Genomic DNA, 20064 nt, shown 5'->3' with positions numbered 1-20064 from the left:
TAACAGAATCACAGAGAACCACCACTACCAGCTTTGAAAGACATGATTCTTACTTACCATGATGAGGACCTGTTAGTTACATAGATATTTGTGGCCTGAGGAAGAGCTGGCGGCAAAGTTTATACCTCATGCAATTGCTCATGGAAAATTCCTCCATGGCAAATGAAACTGAAACCATGTTTTGGGGGACTGATGGTACTTAACAGACTTGTGGCAACTGACATTCATGCATGTCAGCACCACGCAAACTGAGAACCTCCTGTGTGTGCTTGTCTCATCCTCAAATAGGATGTGGACTCTGACAGAGAAGGGACTATCTGTGTCCTCAGTTGTCAGAACTACAGCCATGTGTTAGGCCACTGCATTTTTAAAACATAAGTTGGGGAATACATCTTTGAAAACACTAGTTTCTGTCAGATTTTGGATTTTAAAATACCATTTCACTTCATTCAGCACTGGTACATGTACCTAAAACCATTTCACTAAATACGGCTCTCTCCTCTTTGCGTTTAGAAGTTCTATCAGAACTTCATATCCTTCGGAAAGAGAGCAAGTGGATTTGCAAAAAACAAACGGATAGCCCACTGATTGGAGTCTGTCAAACAGGTACAGGAACCTTCTGGAAGAGCTCCCAATGGTCAAAGTGTAACAGTTTGAGCAACAAATAAGTAAAGTAGTACATCTGATTCTGCTCTGGTCTGAATGTTCAAGTCCCCGCAAAATTTGAGTGTTGGAATCCTCAAGCCTATGTGATGGGTGTTGGCAGGGGAAGCCTCTGGAAGGTGAGCAGGTCATGAGTGCTTCATCCTCATGAGTGGAATTAGCCCTTACAGAAGAGCCCCCCACCCCAGGGCTCCCCAGTCACTTCGGCCATGTGAGGACAAAGGGAGAAATCTGTGAGGGCCTGTTCCCAACCACGCTGGCTCCATGATCTCAGACTCCAGCCTCCTCAATTATGAGCAAGAGCTTTCTTTTGTTTACTAGCCACCCAGTCTGGGATGTTTTGTTATAGCTGCCTGAATGACTAAAACTGATTATAACCCCATATATAAATCTTTGAGCCCATATTGATATATATAAGTAATTGAATAAATTAGTAAATTGAGGAGAAGAAAAAATAGCCTGTGCATAAAGTCCCAAATGATTCAACTAGATACTTCACCTTCAGGAGGGGGACCCTAACTGCCCACCCATGAAGGACAGGCTGCTTGTTGTGACTCCCTTCCAAAGAGGACAGAATGGAAAGGAGGAAAAAGGAGTAACTACGGAGGGGACATCTGACAAATACAGTTCAGCCGGGTGATCATGAGTTCGCCATGACGTCACTGTGGTTTGTTCTCCATGATATAATGTGATAAGAGTGGCACTTTTCTTCTGTGACCTTCCTCCCCAAGCCCACCATTCCTGTCTGCTTGTGAGAAAAGCATCCAGCAAATTGCAAAGAGGGACATTCCACCATATACCCGAGCAACACTCCTCAAAACTGTCAGGCCATCACCATCAAGGAAAGTTGTAGAAGTTGTAACAGATGAGAAAAGCCTAACAAGACATGACAAATAAATGTAATGTGGTATCCTGCGTGGAATTCCAGAACAGAAAGTGTAAAAATCAAGGAAATCTCTTTTGGAGTGAATGTTTCTGTTTCTCCAAAGTTCATGTGTTGAAATCTGATTCCCACTGTGATGGGATTTGGAAGTGGGATCTTTGACAAGTAATGAGGTCTTGAGGGTGGAGTCCTCATGAATGGGATCAATGCCCTTGTGAAAAGGGGCCAGACAGCCAGATCACCCCACCCACCACGTGAGAATGCAAGTTGTCTGCAGTCCACAACCACAAAGAGACTTCTCATCACAATCCAACTATCATGGCACCCTGATCTCAGACTTCCAGCCTCTACGACTGTGAGAAATAAGTTCCTGTTGTTTGAAGGCATCCAGTTTATGCTGTTTTGTTATAGGGACCCAAGATAAGACAAAAATCTAAATACACTATGGACTTTGGTTAATAATAATGGTTCATTATCACAGATACACCATGCTACTGTCAGATACTAATAAGAGGGGAAATTGTGTGTAGCTGTATATTGGAACTCTGTACTATTGTCACAATTTTACTCTAAATGTAAAACTGTTTCAAAAATCAAGTCTATTAAATACGTCAACATCATGTTCTCAGCTGGATCTCTGCCTCTTGCACCTTGTTGGGGGACAAGGTGAGGAACTGTGGCATGGGGAGACTTCTGTCTTTCTATACCCAGATTTTATCTTACTTCACAGGTCTAAGGTTCCTCTTCCTTTCTCTGCCCTCTGTCTTCTGCTAGAGCTCACTCCAAAGCCTGGCACTCAGAGATCCCAAAAGAACCTGCTTCTCAGTCCTCCAAGATATTCACCCTAAATGTTTCCAATTAGTAAAACCCATTTTAGACAAAGTGGGGTCAGGGAACTCTGGGCGCTTGGGTGAGGTAGGGTAGCTGTAAGACCTCAGTGGAGGATGCAGTTAATCCATGTCCTGAGCCTGAGGAATTGAGGTGGAAGGGGCTCTGCAGAGGGTGGTGGGTGCTGTGATACACCAGGCCTGAGGAGATGGCCCTCAGTTGTCATCCCTCTTTGAGATGGCCTCAGCAGAAGAAAACCACCATGCCCAAGATCAAGCGTGGGACCTTGCCACATCCAGTGGCTCGTCAACAGGGATGTAAAGGTCCAACCTCTCAACCCAGCTCAGGAGAACTCTGAAGGAACATCCTAGCACCAGAGCTCCATGGGAGATCAATTGAGGTCTTCTTTGGGACCTCACTGCAGCTCAACTTCTTCTATACAATTCCACTCCCTTCTCCTAGCCACTGTTGGATCCTAAAGAACTCCCTGGAAATGACCTGCTTAATATTCATCTCAGCACCTGTTTCCCAGGGAACTCGATGTGAAGGGGAGAGGCTGTGGGGGGACCAGAAAAGGTGGGGACTCTTTTGTCTCTAAGGGCCAAGCAAGTCAAGGAAGGGTGGATTGTTTACACTATACTTACCGTATATTATATACCACATACCAGACACATATGCCCACGTAATATACCATATACCACATACCATGTACCACACCATATGCCATATACAATATACTGTATACCATATATCATATACCACATGGCATATACAATATGCCATTGCCAAATACCACATACCATACACCATACATCATATACCACATACAACATAAGATATACCACATAGTATATGCCACAGACCAAATACCATACAGCAGTCTTAATATATGAGGGCAATGAGAATCTACAAAATGATTTACACAAAAATGGAGTTTATTCAGATCTGTGTTGTAGAAGACCCTAGTTAAAGTAGAAGGTAGAGCTTAACAGTGGGCAGAAGATTTGGAGATAGCATATTAGGAATTAATAGTTTTCATTCACACAGAGATGACAATGGAGATGGAGAAATAGATTCAAGAAGTGTTTAGGAGGTAAAACTAACAGGGTCTGGGAATGTGTAGACATGAGTGAACAAGAGAGGATGTAGAACATGGGTCCTTCTTGGTTTGGCCAAATGGGTAGAGGGTGTGCCACATACTGAAGGGGAGAAGAAAATGTCCAAGGGCAGACTATGAACTCACTTGTAAGTATTTCAGCTATACAAATGAAAATTTCATGGTCAAAGGATATGTAGGTCAGCCACCAAGAAGTGGATTCAGGATTGGAACCTAAACTACATCTGGTTGCAAAGCCAATGTTCTTGACCATCAAGGCACTAAAAATCTCAGGCTCTGTAGAGTTTAGAGTCTGATGGGAGACGTGAAGTCTGCTGAAGGTGAGAGGAAGTATAGCATACTGAACCTGGAGGAAAGTTCCTGTACAGCCCTCAGCAGAGGCCATGGATGGCACCTCTGCATGGAATTCATCATTCCAGAACAATGTAATAGGATGGTGACATCACAAGGGGAAAGGAGTCTTCTCATCTCCTATACGCAGTCTGGGCCTGCTGTGGACTCTCCTCTTGTTCTAACACCTCTCCTGGCCTTAACATCCTATTGATCCCTGAGGAGGCACAGCTCACAAGGAAGCAACAGGAAAATCACCCTAACAGTCAGTGCCCGACTATGGACTCAGAGACACTGAAGGGTCACCAGCTGATTATGGACTGAGAGTCCCAACACAGCCTTTGTGCTCGGGTAGAGCCCATTGCAGAGGTGAGAAAGAAAGAAGCCAGCATACTGGTTCCTTTCTCTTTCTAAGAGTATTTCTTCTGTCCCTCTACTCTTTTCCCCCAGAGCTGGCCCCAGACCCAGCACAGACAACAGAGGCAGCCCTCACCTTCCAGGTGTTTCTAGGTGTGTTACTTTCCTTCTTGCAGTGTGTTCTCCCAGCCCCACCTTCCCTGTAGCCCCTTCCATCCTCTAAGACACAAATCATCACCACCTCCAAAATTCTAACCTCTTTCCCACACCATGTCTCTGGGCCTCTACATCAGCAGGGGTGCAGCCTGGTGAGTCCGCAGTTGGGATGAGGCTCAGGAATGAGCACAAGTCTATGACATGCCCTTAACTCTGGAAAACCAATCATTTCTACCAGCAACTTCTCAGCTTGTGTTCACCTTCTCTGTCTATTTGATAATCTCAAAAAAAAAAAAAACTGTTAAAGTCCCATGGTCTTTCCTCTCATCATAATCCCCTTCCTCTGGCATCATGGAGGCAGGGAGTGTCTTCTCTCCTCAGAGCAGAGTGTCCTGGGCCTCTCCAGGACAACTCTTGGACAGAGAAGGCTCCAGGGCCACCATGATGTCTGTCCCTGCCTCCCGATCCTGCCCACCACTGCCATCCCTGCTGCTGACTCTGCTACTGAAATTCACAGGTGAGCTGGGGCTCAAGGATGTGTGATGAGGACTCCCCTATGCTTGTTTACTGTGTTGACCTCACCCGTTTACCTAGAATTTCCTGGGGGAGGGTTTTCTCTATCCCATCCAGAATTTATAGAACTAGATTGGAATGGTTCCCAGTTCCCAGTTCCCAAAATCTCCCAATGGCCAAGTCTGTTCCACACCCTTTTGTTCGGGGAATGGGCACACTCTGATAGTCACAGGGCTGAGCACAGCACACATTAGAGCTCTCCTCCCCCATCCCTTAGGAACAGAGAACCTATCATTCCAACTTATTGCCACCACAAAGATACAACTTCTCAATGAAGAAAAGCATGTTGGAGAACATGAAATTATAAAGCAAGAAAATAATTCACAATGTTTCCATCCTAAGATAATCACTGTTAAAAATTTGCAGAGGTTTGCGTGCTCATGGAATATTGACCAGAAGCGGTCACTAGAGATCTCTCCGTGTCAGTGAGGGAAGATGAACCCTGTAGGGTCTCTAAGAGAGCTAGGCAGTTCTGCCTCTGCTTGCTGAAAAAGCTAAAGAAGCATGTGGAATCTCTTTCCCAAGGCCATTGGTCCATGTTGGCAGAGGATTTGAGTCCCAATTGCCACAGGAGATGGCTCAAGGGATTTAGATCAGATGAAAGAGGAACCCAAGACCTTTATCTGAGTAAAAGCAAGGAGGAAGAAAGCTTGGATGTTTTAGGAAAGGGTAAAATATATGAGTAACACACCCACTAGAGAACGTTAGCAAACACATTTTAATGGGAATACCAAGTTCATAAAAATCTCTTCTAGAAAATAGAAGTGGAAGAAACACTTCCCTACTCATTTGATGAGGCCATTATTACCTTGGTAACAAAACCAGATAGATTGTACATTAAAAAAAAAACTACAGACCAATATGTCTCATGAATCTAAATGCAAGAACCTGAGCAAAATTTGGCAAATAGAATTTCAAATGTGTAAAGTTATATACCATGACTAATAAGGGTTTATTCCAGGCATGCAAAGCTGTTTCAACATTTGAAAAACAATCACTGTAATCCATCACATCAACAAATTAAAGAAGAAAAATTGCATGATCATATCAAGTGATGCAGAAGACTCATTTGACAAATCTAACACCCATTCATGATGCAAACTCATAGCAAACTAGAAATAGGAGGCAACTTCTTCAATTTGATGAAGAACATTTACAAAAAACCCTGTAGCTATCATTATACTTAATGGTGAAAGACTGATTTTTTTTTTCGTAAGGTAAGGACTGAGGCAGGATGTCCCTACTCAAAACTCTTATTCAACATAGTACTAGAAATTGTGGGAGAGAGAGGGACAGGAAGAAAGGAATGGAATGGAAGGAACAGAAGGAGAAAGGGGAGGGAAGGGAAGGGAAGGGAAGGAAGGAAAGAAAAGGGAAGGGAAGGAAGTTAAAAAGGAAGAAAAAGAACTTCCCTTATTTGCAGATGATGTGATTGTCTACATAGAAAATCACAAAGAATCTACTTTAAAAAAAAAAAGAACTCTGGGTTAATAAGCACATTCAGCAAGGATACAAGATCAACATAAAAAAATCAATTATGGGTTACCCATGGTGGACGATTTGAGGGCAGCTGACCCGCAGCCTGTGCGTCCCAGACCGCCTCCCGTGGAAGCCTGAGCTGGCCGTGTAGCTTTCTCCCTTTGTCTCATAACCATGTCCACCAATGAGAATGCTAATTCACCAGCTGCCCGCCTCAACAGATTCAAGAACAAGGGGAAAGACAGTACAGAAATGAGGCTGCGTTGAATAGAAGTTAATGTGGAGCTGAGGAAAGCTAAGAAGGATGACCACTTGCTGAAAAGGAGAAACATAAGCTCATTTCCCGATGATGTTACCGCTCCACTGCAGGAAAACCCACAACAACCAGGGCACTGTAAATTGGTCTGTTGATGACATTGTCAAAGGCATAAATAGCAACAATTTGGAAAGCCAGCTCCAGGCTACTCAAACTGCTAGGAAACTGCTTTCTCGGGAAAAGCAGCCCCCCCATAGACAGCATAATCTGGGCTGGTTTGATTCCAAAATTTGTGTCCTTCTTGGGCAAAACTGACTGTAGTCCCATTCAGTTTGAATCTGCTTGGGCTCTCACTAACATTGCTTCTGGGACATCAGAACAGACCAAGGCTGTGGTAGATGGAGGTGTTAGCCCAGCATTCATTTCTCTGTTGGCATCTTCCCATGCCTACATCAGTGAACAAGCTGTATGGGCTCTAGGAAACATTGCAGGTGACGGTTCAGTTTTTCGAGACTTGGTTATCAAGTATGGTGCAGTTGATCCGCTTTTGGGTCTCCTTGCAGTTCCTGATATGTCATCATTAGCATGTGGCTACTCACGTAACCTTACTTGGACACTTTCAAACCTTTGTCGCAACAAGAATCCTGCACCCCCGTTAGATGCTGTTGAGCAGATTCTTCCTACCTTAGTTTGTCTCCTGCATCACGATGATCCAGAAGTCTTGGCATATACCTGCTGGGCCATTTCCTACCTTACTGATGGTCCAAATGAACGGACTGAAATGGTTGTGAAAATAGGAGTTTTGCCCCAGCTCGTGAATCTTCTAGGAGCTACTGAATTGCCCTTTGTGACTCCTGCACTAAGAGCCATAGGAAATGTTGTCACTGGGACAGATGAACAGACTCAGGTTGAATAGATGCAGGAGCACTTGCTGTCTTTCCCAGTCTGCTAACGAACCCCAAAACTAATATTCAGAAGGAAGCCACGTGGACAATGTCAAACATCACAGTTGGCCGCCAGGACGAGATACAGCAAGTTGTGATTCATGGATTAGTCCCATTCTTCATTGGTATTCTCTCTAATGCAGACTTTAAGACACAAAAGGAAGCTGTCTGGGCTGTACTATACAAGTGGTGGGACAGTTGAACAGATTGTATACCTCGTTCATTGTGGCATAATAGAACCATTGATGAACCTCTTAACTGCAAAGGATACCAAAATTATTCTGATTATTCTGGATGCTGTTTCAAACATCATTTAGGCTGCTGAGAAACTAGGTAAAACTGAGAAACTTAGTATAATGATTGAAGAATGTGAAGGTTTGGACAAAATCAAGGCTCTACAAAACCATGAAAATGAGTCTGTATACAAAGCTTCATTAAACTTGATTGAGAAATATTTCTCTGTAGAGGAAGAGGAAGATCAAAATGTTGTCCAGAAACTACCTCTGAAGGCTATACATTCCAGGTTCAGGATGGCACTCCTGGGACCTTTAACTTTTAGATTATACAGCTTAGGCAGAAAGTTGTTTGTTGTGTACTCTGGTAGAAGTTTGTCTTACTGTTTCTCTACTAAGAACACTTTTTAAATGTGTTTTTTTTTATCGTAGCACTTTTTACAACAAAACTCTACTTCACCAGTTCCAAACTGTACAAACTGTATGAAGCTCCTCCTCTCAGTGGGTTTCTTATTTCTATGTGGAATCTCCTATTTTGCAGTGTCCTGTAAATAAAGATTAAATTCCACACTTTTCTTTAAAAAAATCAATTATTTTTCTATATACTAAAAACACATGTGACCAAGTACATTATCGCCCCTCAAAAAAGAAAAATAGGTATAAATCTCCTATTATATGTATAAGATCTATATAAATAAAGCTATAAAACTGATTAAAGCAATCAGTTTTAAATCAAAGAAGAACTAAACAAATAAAGATACATCCCATGTTCATGGATGGGAGGACTCAATATTGTCAGGATACCCATTCTGCCCAACTTCATCTAAGGATTAAATGCAATCCCAATCAATGTAAGAACAAAGTATTTGATGGATATTGACAAACTGATTCTAAAGTTCATATGGAGAAGTTAAAGATCCAGAATAGCCAACTCAATGTTGGAGGAGAACAAGACTTACTAGAAAGCTACAGTAATTGAAACAGTGGCATTGATGAAAGAATAGGCGCAGATCAATGCAACAGAATAGAAAGTCCAGAAATACATGCACATAAATACAGCCAACTGATCTTTGGGATAGGAGCAACAGAGTCTTTTCACAGAGTTCCTGGATCAATTGGACATCCTGACATCCATGTGCAAAAAAAAAAAAAAAAAAAAGATTCTAGACACAGACCTAACAACTTTCATAAAAATAACTCAAATGTAAAACACAAAACTATAAAATTCCTTCAAGATATCATAGGAGAAAGTCTAGACGACCTTTGATATGGAAATGACTTTTTATAAATAGACTTCATATTTTTTAAATTAACAATTGCAATTATTCATTTATTTTTGATCACACAATCACTATCACGGTTCAAAGAGTCAGAGCTATACAACAAGATAAATGGAGAAGTATCACTCACTTACCATCTGTACTGTCCCATTTTCTTTACTCCTTTCATGGACACATGCACACATCATAGGTAACTGGCCTTTTTCTCCCCCTGGTTTATCCTTCCTATATCTCTTTTTGGCACAGATGAGCAGATACGTGCATATTTCCCAATATCCTACTCTTTCTTACATGAAAGGTAGCACACTACAGGTACCCTTTGCGCTTTGGCTTTTTCATTTAGCAGTATGCCCTGGAAATCACCCTATATAAGTTTCTCATTTTTCTTTTCTTTTTTTTTTTTAGATTTTTTTTAAATTTTTTATTTCTTTTCAGCGTAACAGTATTCATTGTTGGCACCACACCCAGTGCTCCATGCAATCCGTGCCCTCCCTAATACCCACCACCCGGTTCCCCCAACCTCCCACCCCCCGCCCCTTCAAAACCCTCAGGTTGTTTTTCAGAGTCCATAGTCTCTCATGGTTCACCTCCCCTTCCAATTTCCCTCAACTCCCTTCTCCTCTCCATCTCCCCTTGTCCTCCATGTTATTTGTTATGCTCCACAAATAAGTGAAACCATATGATACTTGACTCTCTCTGCTTGCCTTATTTCACTCAGCATAATCTCTTCTAGTCCTGTCCATGTTGCTACAAAAGTTGGGTATTCGTCCTTTCTGATGTAGGCATAATACTCCATAGTGTATATGGACCACATCTTCCTTATCCATTCGTCCGTTGAAGGGCATCTTAGTTCTTTCCACAGTTTGGCGACCGTGGCCATTGCTGCTATAAACATTGGGGTACAGATGGCCCTTCTTTTCACTATATCTGTATCTTTGGGGTAAATACCCAGTAGTGCAATAGCAGGGTCATAGGGAAGCTCTATTTTTAATTTCTTGAGGAATCTCCACACTTCTCCAAAGTGGCTGCACCGAACTTCCATTCCCACCAACAGTGTAAGAGGGTTCCCCTTTCTCCACATCCTCTCCAACACATGTTGTTTCCTGTCTTGCTAATTTTGGCCATTCTAACTGGTGTAATTTTAAAGCTGTTTTAGGTTCACACCAGAATGGAGCAGAAGGTGCAGAGATTTCCCATACCACTCCCTGTCCCCACGCATCAGTCTCTCCCCTTACCAATATCCTCCACCAGAGTGGTACATTTATTACAAATGATGAACCTACACTAGTACGTCATTAACACCCAAAGTCCATAATTCACGTTCTGTTTTACCCTTGGTATTGTATAGTCTATGGGGTTGGACAAATGTATAGTGATATCCACTTTTATAGCATTATACAGAGTAGCTTCACTGCCCTAAAAATCCTCTGTAGTCTGCTTATTTATCTCTTTCCACCTAACACTGGCAATAGCTGATATATTCTCTGTATCCATAGTTTTGCCTTTCCCAGAATATCATATTCTGATGCAAGTGTCTCCTTTTGACTAAGGTTCTTCCATATCTTTTCAGGGCTTACTAGCTCATTTCTTTTAGCCCTGGATAATATTCCACTGTCTGGATGTACCACAATTTCTATATCCATTCACCTACTGAAGGTCATCTTGGTTGCTTTCAAGCTTGGCAATTATAACTGAAGCTGGTATAAACTATGAGGAGAAATCTGTTCCAGGCCTCTCTCCTAGCTTCTGGTAGCCTCAGACCATCCTCAGATTGTACACAGCATTCCCCCTGTGTCTTCACATCATCTTCCCTCTGTGTATGACAGCTAAGCTGAGCTGTGCCTGAACTCCTGGTCCACAGGAACTATGAAATAATATGTGTTTTCTTAAACTAGTAAGTTTGTAGTAATTTGTTATGCAGCAAGTTCCCCTGTTTATACAGTTTCTACTATGCTCCAAGCCATGGAGTCCCCTTCCCCTCATCCCCTATGACAACCCAGTTTGTAATTTTCATACCTTCACACCAGTACATGTTGCTAAAAGAGTGTGTAATGAGTCTCCACTTTGACCTAGAACCAGACTCTCAGAACATCCTAGGCCAAGACAAAGAACATGAGAAATGAAGCCAATTTTCTTTCCAGGAACTTCGGATCAAGAATTCCAGGTGACCCAGCCTGAGAGTTCAGTTTCAGTCAGAGCTGGAGAGATCTTGACACTGGGCTGCAACGTGTCTGCTCATTCCCCAGCAGGGCCTGTCTTGTGGTTCAGGGAGAATGGGCAAGAACGAAAGTTAATTTACAATTTCAATGGAGGCCAATTCCCCCGAGTAACCCAAGTGGAAAACACAGAGTTCAACCAGACAGACTATTCCATCCGCATCAGTAACGTGTCGCCCAAAGATGTGGGCACCTACTACTGTGTGAAACTAACCATAGCGCACCCTGACATGTCGTATGTATCTGGTTCAGGCACCGTTGTATCTGTGAATGGTGAGTACAGCCTGACAAACTCCATCCCCTTGGTCTGTAAAAATAAATTTTTTAAAATCTGAAGCACGTACCAAATCATCACTACACACTAGATTCTGTGCCCCTTCAATCACAAACCACCCTATAAGTTAGGTTCTGCAGATGGCCCTATTAATTAACCATTCTGTGGTCCCATGCCTACTACTGAATTAAGCCATGTTGACAGGCCATGCCCTGCCCTGACGGCCAACTCCACCAAGCCAGTGATGACATATGGCAAGGGAAACTCTCACATGAAAAGGTACCAAGTAGATATAATACAACTACAAGTGTGCACTTTATGATCCAAAAAGTGAGAATACTGAGACCTATGTGGCCCACTGGCTTTTCTAAGGTCTGGCGGACAATCCTGGAATAAGAGCTCTCCATTGAGTATCTTCTAAGCTATGTTCTGAGACCCAATTTCCATTCACTGACCCCTGTGGCCTCATCTGATCTTACAGGTTCAGGATGAAATCGTAACACAGGTTAGAGTTTGCCCCCTAAACCCAATACTTCCTGAGCCAAAGTGAAGGGATCCACAGGTAAGCAGAATCTCTACAAACCTGCCCAAATCCACTCAGCCATTTCTAACTGGAACGTGATTGAGTCCTGGTGGCAGGTCCCTGAAGAGCCACCACAGGGCACTCAGGGACCCCATTCCCCACAGGAAATCAATGAGTGAGTGTGGTCTCCTACTATGGATTCTAGGGAGCCAGGACATCAGAAGGATGGGGATTGATATCACCCACTCCCAGATCTTGTTTGGAAAAGCTGTCCTGGAGGAGTTCAGTCACTCTCCTGGCTCTTGATCTTTCCCTGACCTGCCCTAGTCTAACCCCAGCTCTGTTGTTCTCTTCTCTGAGGACAACCAGTGTTTGCTACTTCTTGCCACTCTCTGGATTAATGACATTCAATATGTGAGATTAGTGTGTCTATCTGTTCTTCTGGGAAAACTAGTCTTCCTCTGTGATGTTCTCTTCAAGTCCAGCCACATTCCATCATACCCAATGGGCCACGGAAAATTTACATAAGATCCCTCAAGCTAAAAAGTATGAGCATAGGCAGCTTACCCTCCATTTTCTCCCAACCTCACCAGCCAAGATTTGTCTCTCTAACCCACACCTTAGCCCATCTTTGCTTTTGACGGTTTGCCTGGAAAGGGGAGAGATTACCAGGACCTGACTAATATGGGGTAGTGATGTTGGTGGTAGTGGGTGTTGGAGATCAGTTGTGGGCCCTCCAAAATTGATAAGGTCCCTTGAGGTTCTATTATCTTTCGTTTAGAAGAGGAAACTGTCTCTTTCTTCCCTCCCTTGACAGAGAAGCAGAGGAGCCGCACTCTGCCTGCATGAACACAGTAGTCCTAAATGGCTCCCCATTCTCTAGGTTTGCTATCTCTTGACTTGCCCTTTCTCCACACCTCTCAGCACTAATATCCCCATAAACTCAGTGGCTGCTCACCCTTCAGAAAAGAGATGAAGGTCCATCCCAAACTCCCTATAGCTATGAGGTCAGCAGAGGACACTTGGACCCATCTCCAAATGTGTTGAGTGATTTTTGGCATTTAGATGGGAGAGGGACTAATCTCTCTATATAAACACTATCAATGCATAATCCCAGTCCTCTCCCTCCCTGTCCTCTTCTTTCCCTGGTTAGGGGCTGGGACATGGAATGGGAGAGGTAATACATTTAGTCCTCTGCACTGACTCACACACATCATTAAAATAAATAATGAATGAGGCCCACCCACGATCTGGATCCAAGTTCTTCAGTCCTGCCTGGGCTAGAGCATGGGAAATGGGAAATGATTTTGCATTTCTTTGCAGGAACCACACATGAGATATTCCAGGTGCAACAAGCTGAGATGACACAGACTGTATCAGTTGGAGAGACAATCACCTTGAGTTGCAATGTACCAGATTCATTCCCAAAAGGACCCGTCTTATGGTTCAAGGGAAATGGGCCAAACCGGGAATTAATCTACAATTTCAAAGAAGGTTTCTTTCCCAGAGTAAAAGAAATTGGACACCCCACCAAAGTTGGCAACACAGACTTTTCCATCCGCATCAGTGAAATCTCTCTTGCAGACGCTGGCACTTACTACTGCGTGAAGTTCAAGGAGGGGAAACCTGACACGGAGTTCCAGTCAGGTCCGGGCACCAAAGTGTTTGTGACTAGTGAGTTTGTCTCCTCCACCCCCTACTACGGGCTATCATTTCAGTTAACCAATCCTCTACTCACTGAATTACTAGATTAGGCTAACTATTATTGAAGGTGCGTTGTACCTTTGATCTCTCAGCAACCTGTGAGTTAAGTGATTTACAGGAGGAGAAACAAACTCAGAAAGGTCAATTGAATGATGAGGGATATTTTGGTTGACATCCCAATATTCAATAACCAGCCCCCAAGAGCTAGATGAAACCAATTAAGATCATTTCATGACTCCCTACTTATGGTTAACTCAAATAGGAGACTGGCTTAAGCCAATTTGTGTCCGTAAATGAAAAGGACAGACTTGCAGAAAAATCTGGGAAACTAATGCAATTCTCTCTCCTGTTGGCTAGGAACAGGCAATCAGTTTGCCCCAGGTGCTCCAGAGAAACATCTAATGACCATGAGGGGAACCAAGCTGAGGAAAAATCTGCTGTAGAGAAGTGCAAAGATGTAGAGAATGTGGGTTGACAACATTACACGGCCATATTGTTCCTGGTTCCCGCCCCACTTCTGGAGCTCCAATAATAGGAGAGAAAACATCTCCTTGTCAAGCCAGTTTTCTTAAAGTCAGCATTGTCCTAAGGGATGCCAGGTGATAAAGTTCCCACATCCACAGAGCACTGAAGTACAATTTCCAACCATTTTTTTTTCTGTTCCTAAAGCCTTACTTATTCAATTTTTCTATTTTGTTATAACTTCTGAATTCTGAGTAATACCCAGCTTGAGAAATGATTAAATTCATGATACTACAATACTACTATTTGTTGGGCATCTCCTGTACATGAAGCATCTCCTTCTCCCATATTATTGTATTTACTGGCACGGCAACTTGAGTATAAGAATGATTATCCTTATCACATGAATGAAGAAAATAAGCCTCAAGGGAATTTAGGGGGACAGATAGTAGGAGAAAGTGGTAAAGTTGATCTGGACTCTCTCCAGCAGGCTCTATATATTAGTGAAGAACATTTCCTTACAAGGGATAAAAATGAAAAATATTAGTATAATGGGATCCTGTAGCTGAGGAGGATTCTATGTTCCTCACAGCATCCAACGCAGAGTTTTAGGACTAAGGTCTCAGGGCCACCAAGACTCTTATTCTTTGAAATTCTCTCATCTCTATTTATCTCTGCCTGGTGTTTGCTGCATATAGGCCTCATTCATATAATGGAAGAGGTAAGTACAAGAAATGTTGACATTCATTACCTCATCTTAGCAGTCAGAATGGAGAGAGAGCTTCTTATTCCCAGCCTCCACAAATGAATCCCAGGGAGCCATTTGAAATTGCCTTTCCTATGCCTTTCACTTACTCACTATTATAAGGGAGAGGAAGTGCTTGGTAGGGGATCCACCAACCCAATGACACAAATGTTCAACAGACTAAGAACAATATGGTGTCCACCCCACGGTCCAACCCTTCAGGTAACATATGAGGAAGTTGAGACCCAGAAATTGGCTTTGCCTCCAGTTACACAGGGACTGGATAATAGAACTCAGATCTCTTACTCCCATAATCCTTGGGTTTATGGCTTTGTCCTCCTAATGAGAAGACTCTAGTTAGAGTTGGAGGTGTGGAGGTACATGAAGATGATTTAGAGGAAAAATATTGTGAATAAGTTCCATTTCCCTGTTAAAAGCCAAAGAGTAAGAAATGTATTAAATTTATACCATTTCTACATAATGAATAAAAGGCATATATACATATAGTTTAAAATACTGAGTTAAGTGTGTTTGCTATGGTTGCTATAACTAATTGTCACAAACTTTGGGGTTTATAACTGGAATAGTCCTATGCAGATGGCATGACAGTGGGAGAACTTCCATGTGTCTACTCCCAGATACTGGCAAAAATTATTGTTTTTATATCACTTAGAGTAGTGACATCAGTAAAATGACAGACTAAGAAGTCCCCAACCCTTCTTCCATGGAGACAACCAAATAACAACCATCTGTGGACCAAAATACCTTTGTAAGAATGCTAGAAACCAACTGAGAAGCAATGGTACCCAGGCCGATGGAAAACTAGGCAGGGATTCCAGTGAAAGCTGCAGGAAAGTTTGCAGAGCTTTGTACACTCATATGTCACCCCCAGCCTGGTGTACTGGCACAATTAGGAGGAAACCTCCCATACCTGCTCCCTCCTCAAGATAGAAGCAGAACATACAGTGCATCAATCTGGATTGTCTGGGGACTGCCTGAGGGGATGGTTTCTGTCTCATGATTCACAGCACTAGTGGGAACAGCAGAGAAGGTTAGAAGTGCAAATAATGAATCATGGAACACTACATCAAAGACTAATGATGTACTCTAATAAAAAAAAAAGAATTTTTAAAAATGCTGTTCCACAAAATGGCACCAGGGAGCATAAGAGATTGCGATCTCCTGAGAAGAAAAAGCAAGCTTAGGGAATTCGAGACAGCTAAAAAAAAAAATACACATTGAACATTATATCAAAAACTAATGCTGTACAATACCTTGGCTAATGGAATTTAAATTAAAAATTTAAAATACACACAAAGACAATATCTTCAACAATTGGTGTAGGGAAAACTGGACAGCAACATGCAGAAGAATGAAACTGGACCACCATCTTACACCATACACAAAAATAAATTCAAAATGGATGAAAGACCTAAATGTAAGCCAGGAAACCATCAAAATCCTAGGGGAGAAAACAAGCTAGCCACCTCTTTGACCTCAGCTGCAGCAACTTCTTACTAGACATGTCTCTGGAGGCAAGGAAAAAAAGAGCAAAAACGAACTATTGAGACATTATTAAGATAAAAAGCTTCTGCACAGTGAAGTAAACAATCAACAAACCTAAAAAGCAACCGATAGAATGGGAGAGGTAATACCTAGAGGGTATTATGCTAAGCGAAATAAGTCAGAGAAAGACAAATATCATATTACTTCACTCATGTGGAATTTAAGAAAAAAAAAACAGATGAACACAGGAAGGGAAGGAAAAATAAAGTAAGATAAAAACAGAGAGGGAGGCAAACCATAAGAGACTCTTAGCTATAGAGCACAAACTGAGGATTGCTGGAGGGGAGGTGAATGGGAGGATGGGTTAAATGGATTGTGGGCATTAAGGAGGGCATTTCTTGGGATGAGCAGTCGGTGTTATATGTAATTGATGAATCACTAAATTCTACTTGTAAAACCAATACTAGACTATATGTTAACTAACTTGAATTTTAGGAAACGGTCAACAAAACTAAAAGACAACCCGTGGGATGGGAGAAGATATTTTCAAATGGCACTACAGACAAAGGGCTGGTATCCAAGATCTATAAAGAACTTCTCAAACTCTCAACACCCAAAAAACAAATACTCCAGTCAAGAAATTGGCAGAAAACCTGAGCAGACACTTCTCCAAAGAAGACATACAAATGGCCAACAGACACATGAAAAATATTTAACATCAGTAGCCATCAGGGAGATTCAAATCAAAACTACATTGAGATACCACCTCACACCAGTCAGAATGGCTAAAATTAACAAGACAGGGAACAACAAACATTGGCAAGGATGCGGAGAAAGGGGAACCCTCTTACACTGTTGGTGGGGATGCAAGCTGGTGCAGCCACTCTGGAAAATAGCATGGAGGTTCCTCAAAAAGTTGCAAATAGAGCTACCCTAACACCCAGCAATTGCACTACTGGGTATTTACCCCAGATACAAATGTAGTGATCCAAAGGGGCACGAGCACCCCAATGTTTATAGCAGCAATGTCCACCATAGCCAAACTATCGAAAGAACCTAGATGTCCATCAACAGATGAATGGATAAGATGTGGTTTGTGTATATAAATATATGTATGTATATACATACATACATGCAATGGAATACTATGCAGCCATCAAAAAACGCGAAATCTTACCATTTGCCATGATGTGGATGGAACTAGAGGGTATTATGCTAAGTAAGTGAAATAAGTCAATCAGAGAAAGACAATTATCATATTATCTCACTGATCTGAGGAATTTGAGACATAAGACAGAGGATCATAGGGGAGGAGGGAAAAATGAAACAAGATGAAACCAGAGAGGGAGACAAACCATGAGAGACTCTTCATCTCAGGAAACAAACTGAGAGTTGCTGGAGGGGAGGGGGGTCGGAGGGATGGGGTGGCTGGGGGATGGACATGGGGGAGGATATATGCTATGGTGAGCACTGTGAATTGTGTACCCCTGAAACAAATAATACATTATATGTTTATTTTAAAAAAGGGTCTGCAGAGCTCTCTGGGGTCTCTCTTATAAGGCATTAATCTCATTCATAACGGATCCATTCTCATGACCTGAGCACCTCCTAAAATTTCCACCTACTAAGACCATGATCTTTGGGGAGTTCAACAAATGAATCTGGGGTAGGATGCAAACATGTTTTTTTCAAATGCCCAAATCTAAAATAAAATTAAAAAAAAAAAAAAAGCAAAAAGCATACAAAGAACCAAGAAAGCATGGCTCCATGAAATGAAAAATATAAAACTGGAGGTTTGCAAAAGATGTCTGAGGAACAGTGTAGGAGATAAAGGCCCAGGGAAGAGGGCCGTGTCTGATCTCACAGGGTGGACTGTCGAGGCCCCCTGCTCCTCCTCAGGCAGAGCACAGATGCTGGGACAAGTAGACACTCGGAAAACCTGCACTGACTGACTGAACAGATACGTGGATGTGCTTCCCACAGCTGCCCCCTTCCGGACACTGGGGGAACTTCAGTCTCTGTTGTCCCCTCCCCTCCGGAAGAACTGCCCCGGGAGAAGCCATGGAGGTCTGAGGAACGACACATACCTCCACTCCCTGGGCACCTACCCTCCACGCACCTGTCCACCTCACAGCCCCCAGGGAGGGGTCTCAGGACAAGAGCTGGAACAGCTGAGCAGGAGACCTGGGGGGCACTCATCCCACCTCCCTAGGGAGGGAGAACGAGGGTTCCTGAGTCCCACTCTCCTATCTAAGTTCTCCTGAACTCTGCTCATTTCCTTCTCAGCCCAGCTCCAACTTCTACACCTTGGCAGGGAGGGGGGTTAAATCTGTATAAAGGGCAGAAACATTTTACGGCATTCTTTCTAACCCCATTTTTATTTTTATTTTTATTTTAGATTTTTTATTTATTTGACAGAGAGACAGACAGCTAGAGAGGGAACAGAAGCAGGGGGAGTGGGAGAGGGAGAAGCAGGCTTCCAGCTGAGCAGGAAGCCTGATGTGGGGCTCGATCCCAGGCCCCTGGGATCATGACCTGAGCCGAAGGCAGACGCTTAACGACTGAGCCACCTAGGCGCCCCCTAACACTGTTTTTAAAGTATAAATGCTCTTGCATGCTGTATTAGTTTTCCATTGCTGCATTAAAAAAAAAAAAAAAGATACTCCACAACTCAGGGCTTAAAACAACAAACATTGTCTGACAGTTTATCTGGGTCAGGAATCTGAGTGCAGCGTAACTGGGTCCTCTGGCTCAGGTGAAGTCAGGAGCTACTGTCAACTCAAGGCTTGACTGGGGTGGGGCGGGGTGGGGGGGGTAGTGCTTCCAAGCTCACTTCCTATTGAACACGGCTCACACTCTTGCTGGCCACCGACTAAAGACCCTGACTGAAGAGATTATGCTGAGTGAAATGAGTCAAGCAGAGAAAGTCAATTATCATATGGTTTCACTTATTTGTGGAGCATAAGGAATAACATGGAGGACATGGGGAGATGGAGAGGAGAAGGGAGTTGAGGGAAATTGGAGGGGGAGTTGAACCATGAAAGACTGTGGACTCTGGAAAACAACCTAAGGGTTTCAAAGGGGCAGGGGGGTGGGAGGTTGGGGGAACCAGGTGGTGGGTATTAGGGAGGGCACGGATTGCATGGAGCACTGGGTGTGGTGCAAAAACAATGAATACTGTTACACTGAAAAGATATAAAATAAATAAATTTAAAAAAAAAAAGACCCTGACTGAAGACTGATCCATTGCCTCATGGATCTCCCCTTCGGGCAGCTTACAACAGGACAGCTGATTTTCCTTAGGGTAGTGAGAGAGAGAGGATAAGCAAGACAGGAGTCACAGACTGTTTGAGACCTAATTTTGGAAGTGACATCCCATCACTTTTGCCGTATTCTCTTCATTGAGAACTGAGTCACTGGGTGCAGCCTGCACCCAAGGGAAAGATACTGCACTTAGTTATGAATTCCAGAAGGCGGGGATCACTGGGAGCCATTTTACAGGCTGTCCACCACATATGTCAAAAATCCTGGAATG

General features: G+C 42.9%; 1 protein-coding gene and 1 pseudogene across 2 annotated transcripts; both read left to right on the top strand.

Moving 5' to 3' along the window:
* Window positions 1–6560: 6560 nt before the first annotated feature.
* Window positions 6561–8145, top strand: LOC308349192 (importin subunit alpha-1-like; annotated as a pseudogene). The gene has a single exon. The product of its transcript is annotated as an importin subunit alpha-1-like (transcript).
* A 5268-nt stretch (window positions 8146–13413) lies between these two features.
* LOC308349063 (signal-regulatory protein delta-like) lies at window positions 13414–13866 on the top strand (the record flags this gene model as incomplete). The annotated part of the gene is made up of 1 exon (XM_080813607.1): window positions 13414–13866. One exon carries the CDS (start codon window positions 13414–13416, stop codon window positions 13864–13866), a length of 453 nt encoding a protein of 150 aa, XP_080669733.1.
* Window positions 13867–20064: the final 6198 nt, after the last annotated feature.

Source organism: Martes martes (assembly GCF_963455335.1).
Source record: "Martes martes genome assembly, chromosome: 9".
Classification (NCBI taxonomy): Eukaryota; Metazoa; Chordata; class Mammalia; order Carnivora; family Mustelidae; genus Martes; species Martes martes.
This window is presented reverse-complemented; position numbering and strand designations above follow the sequence as displayed.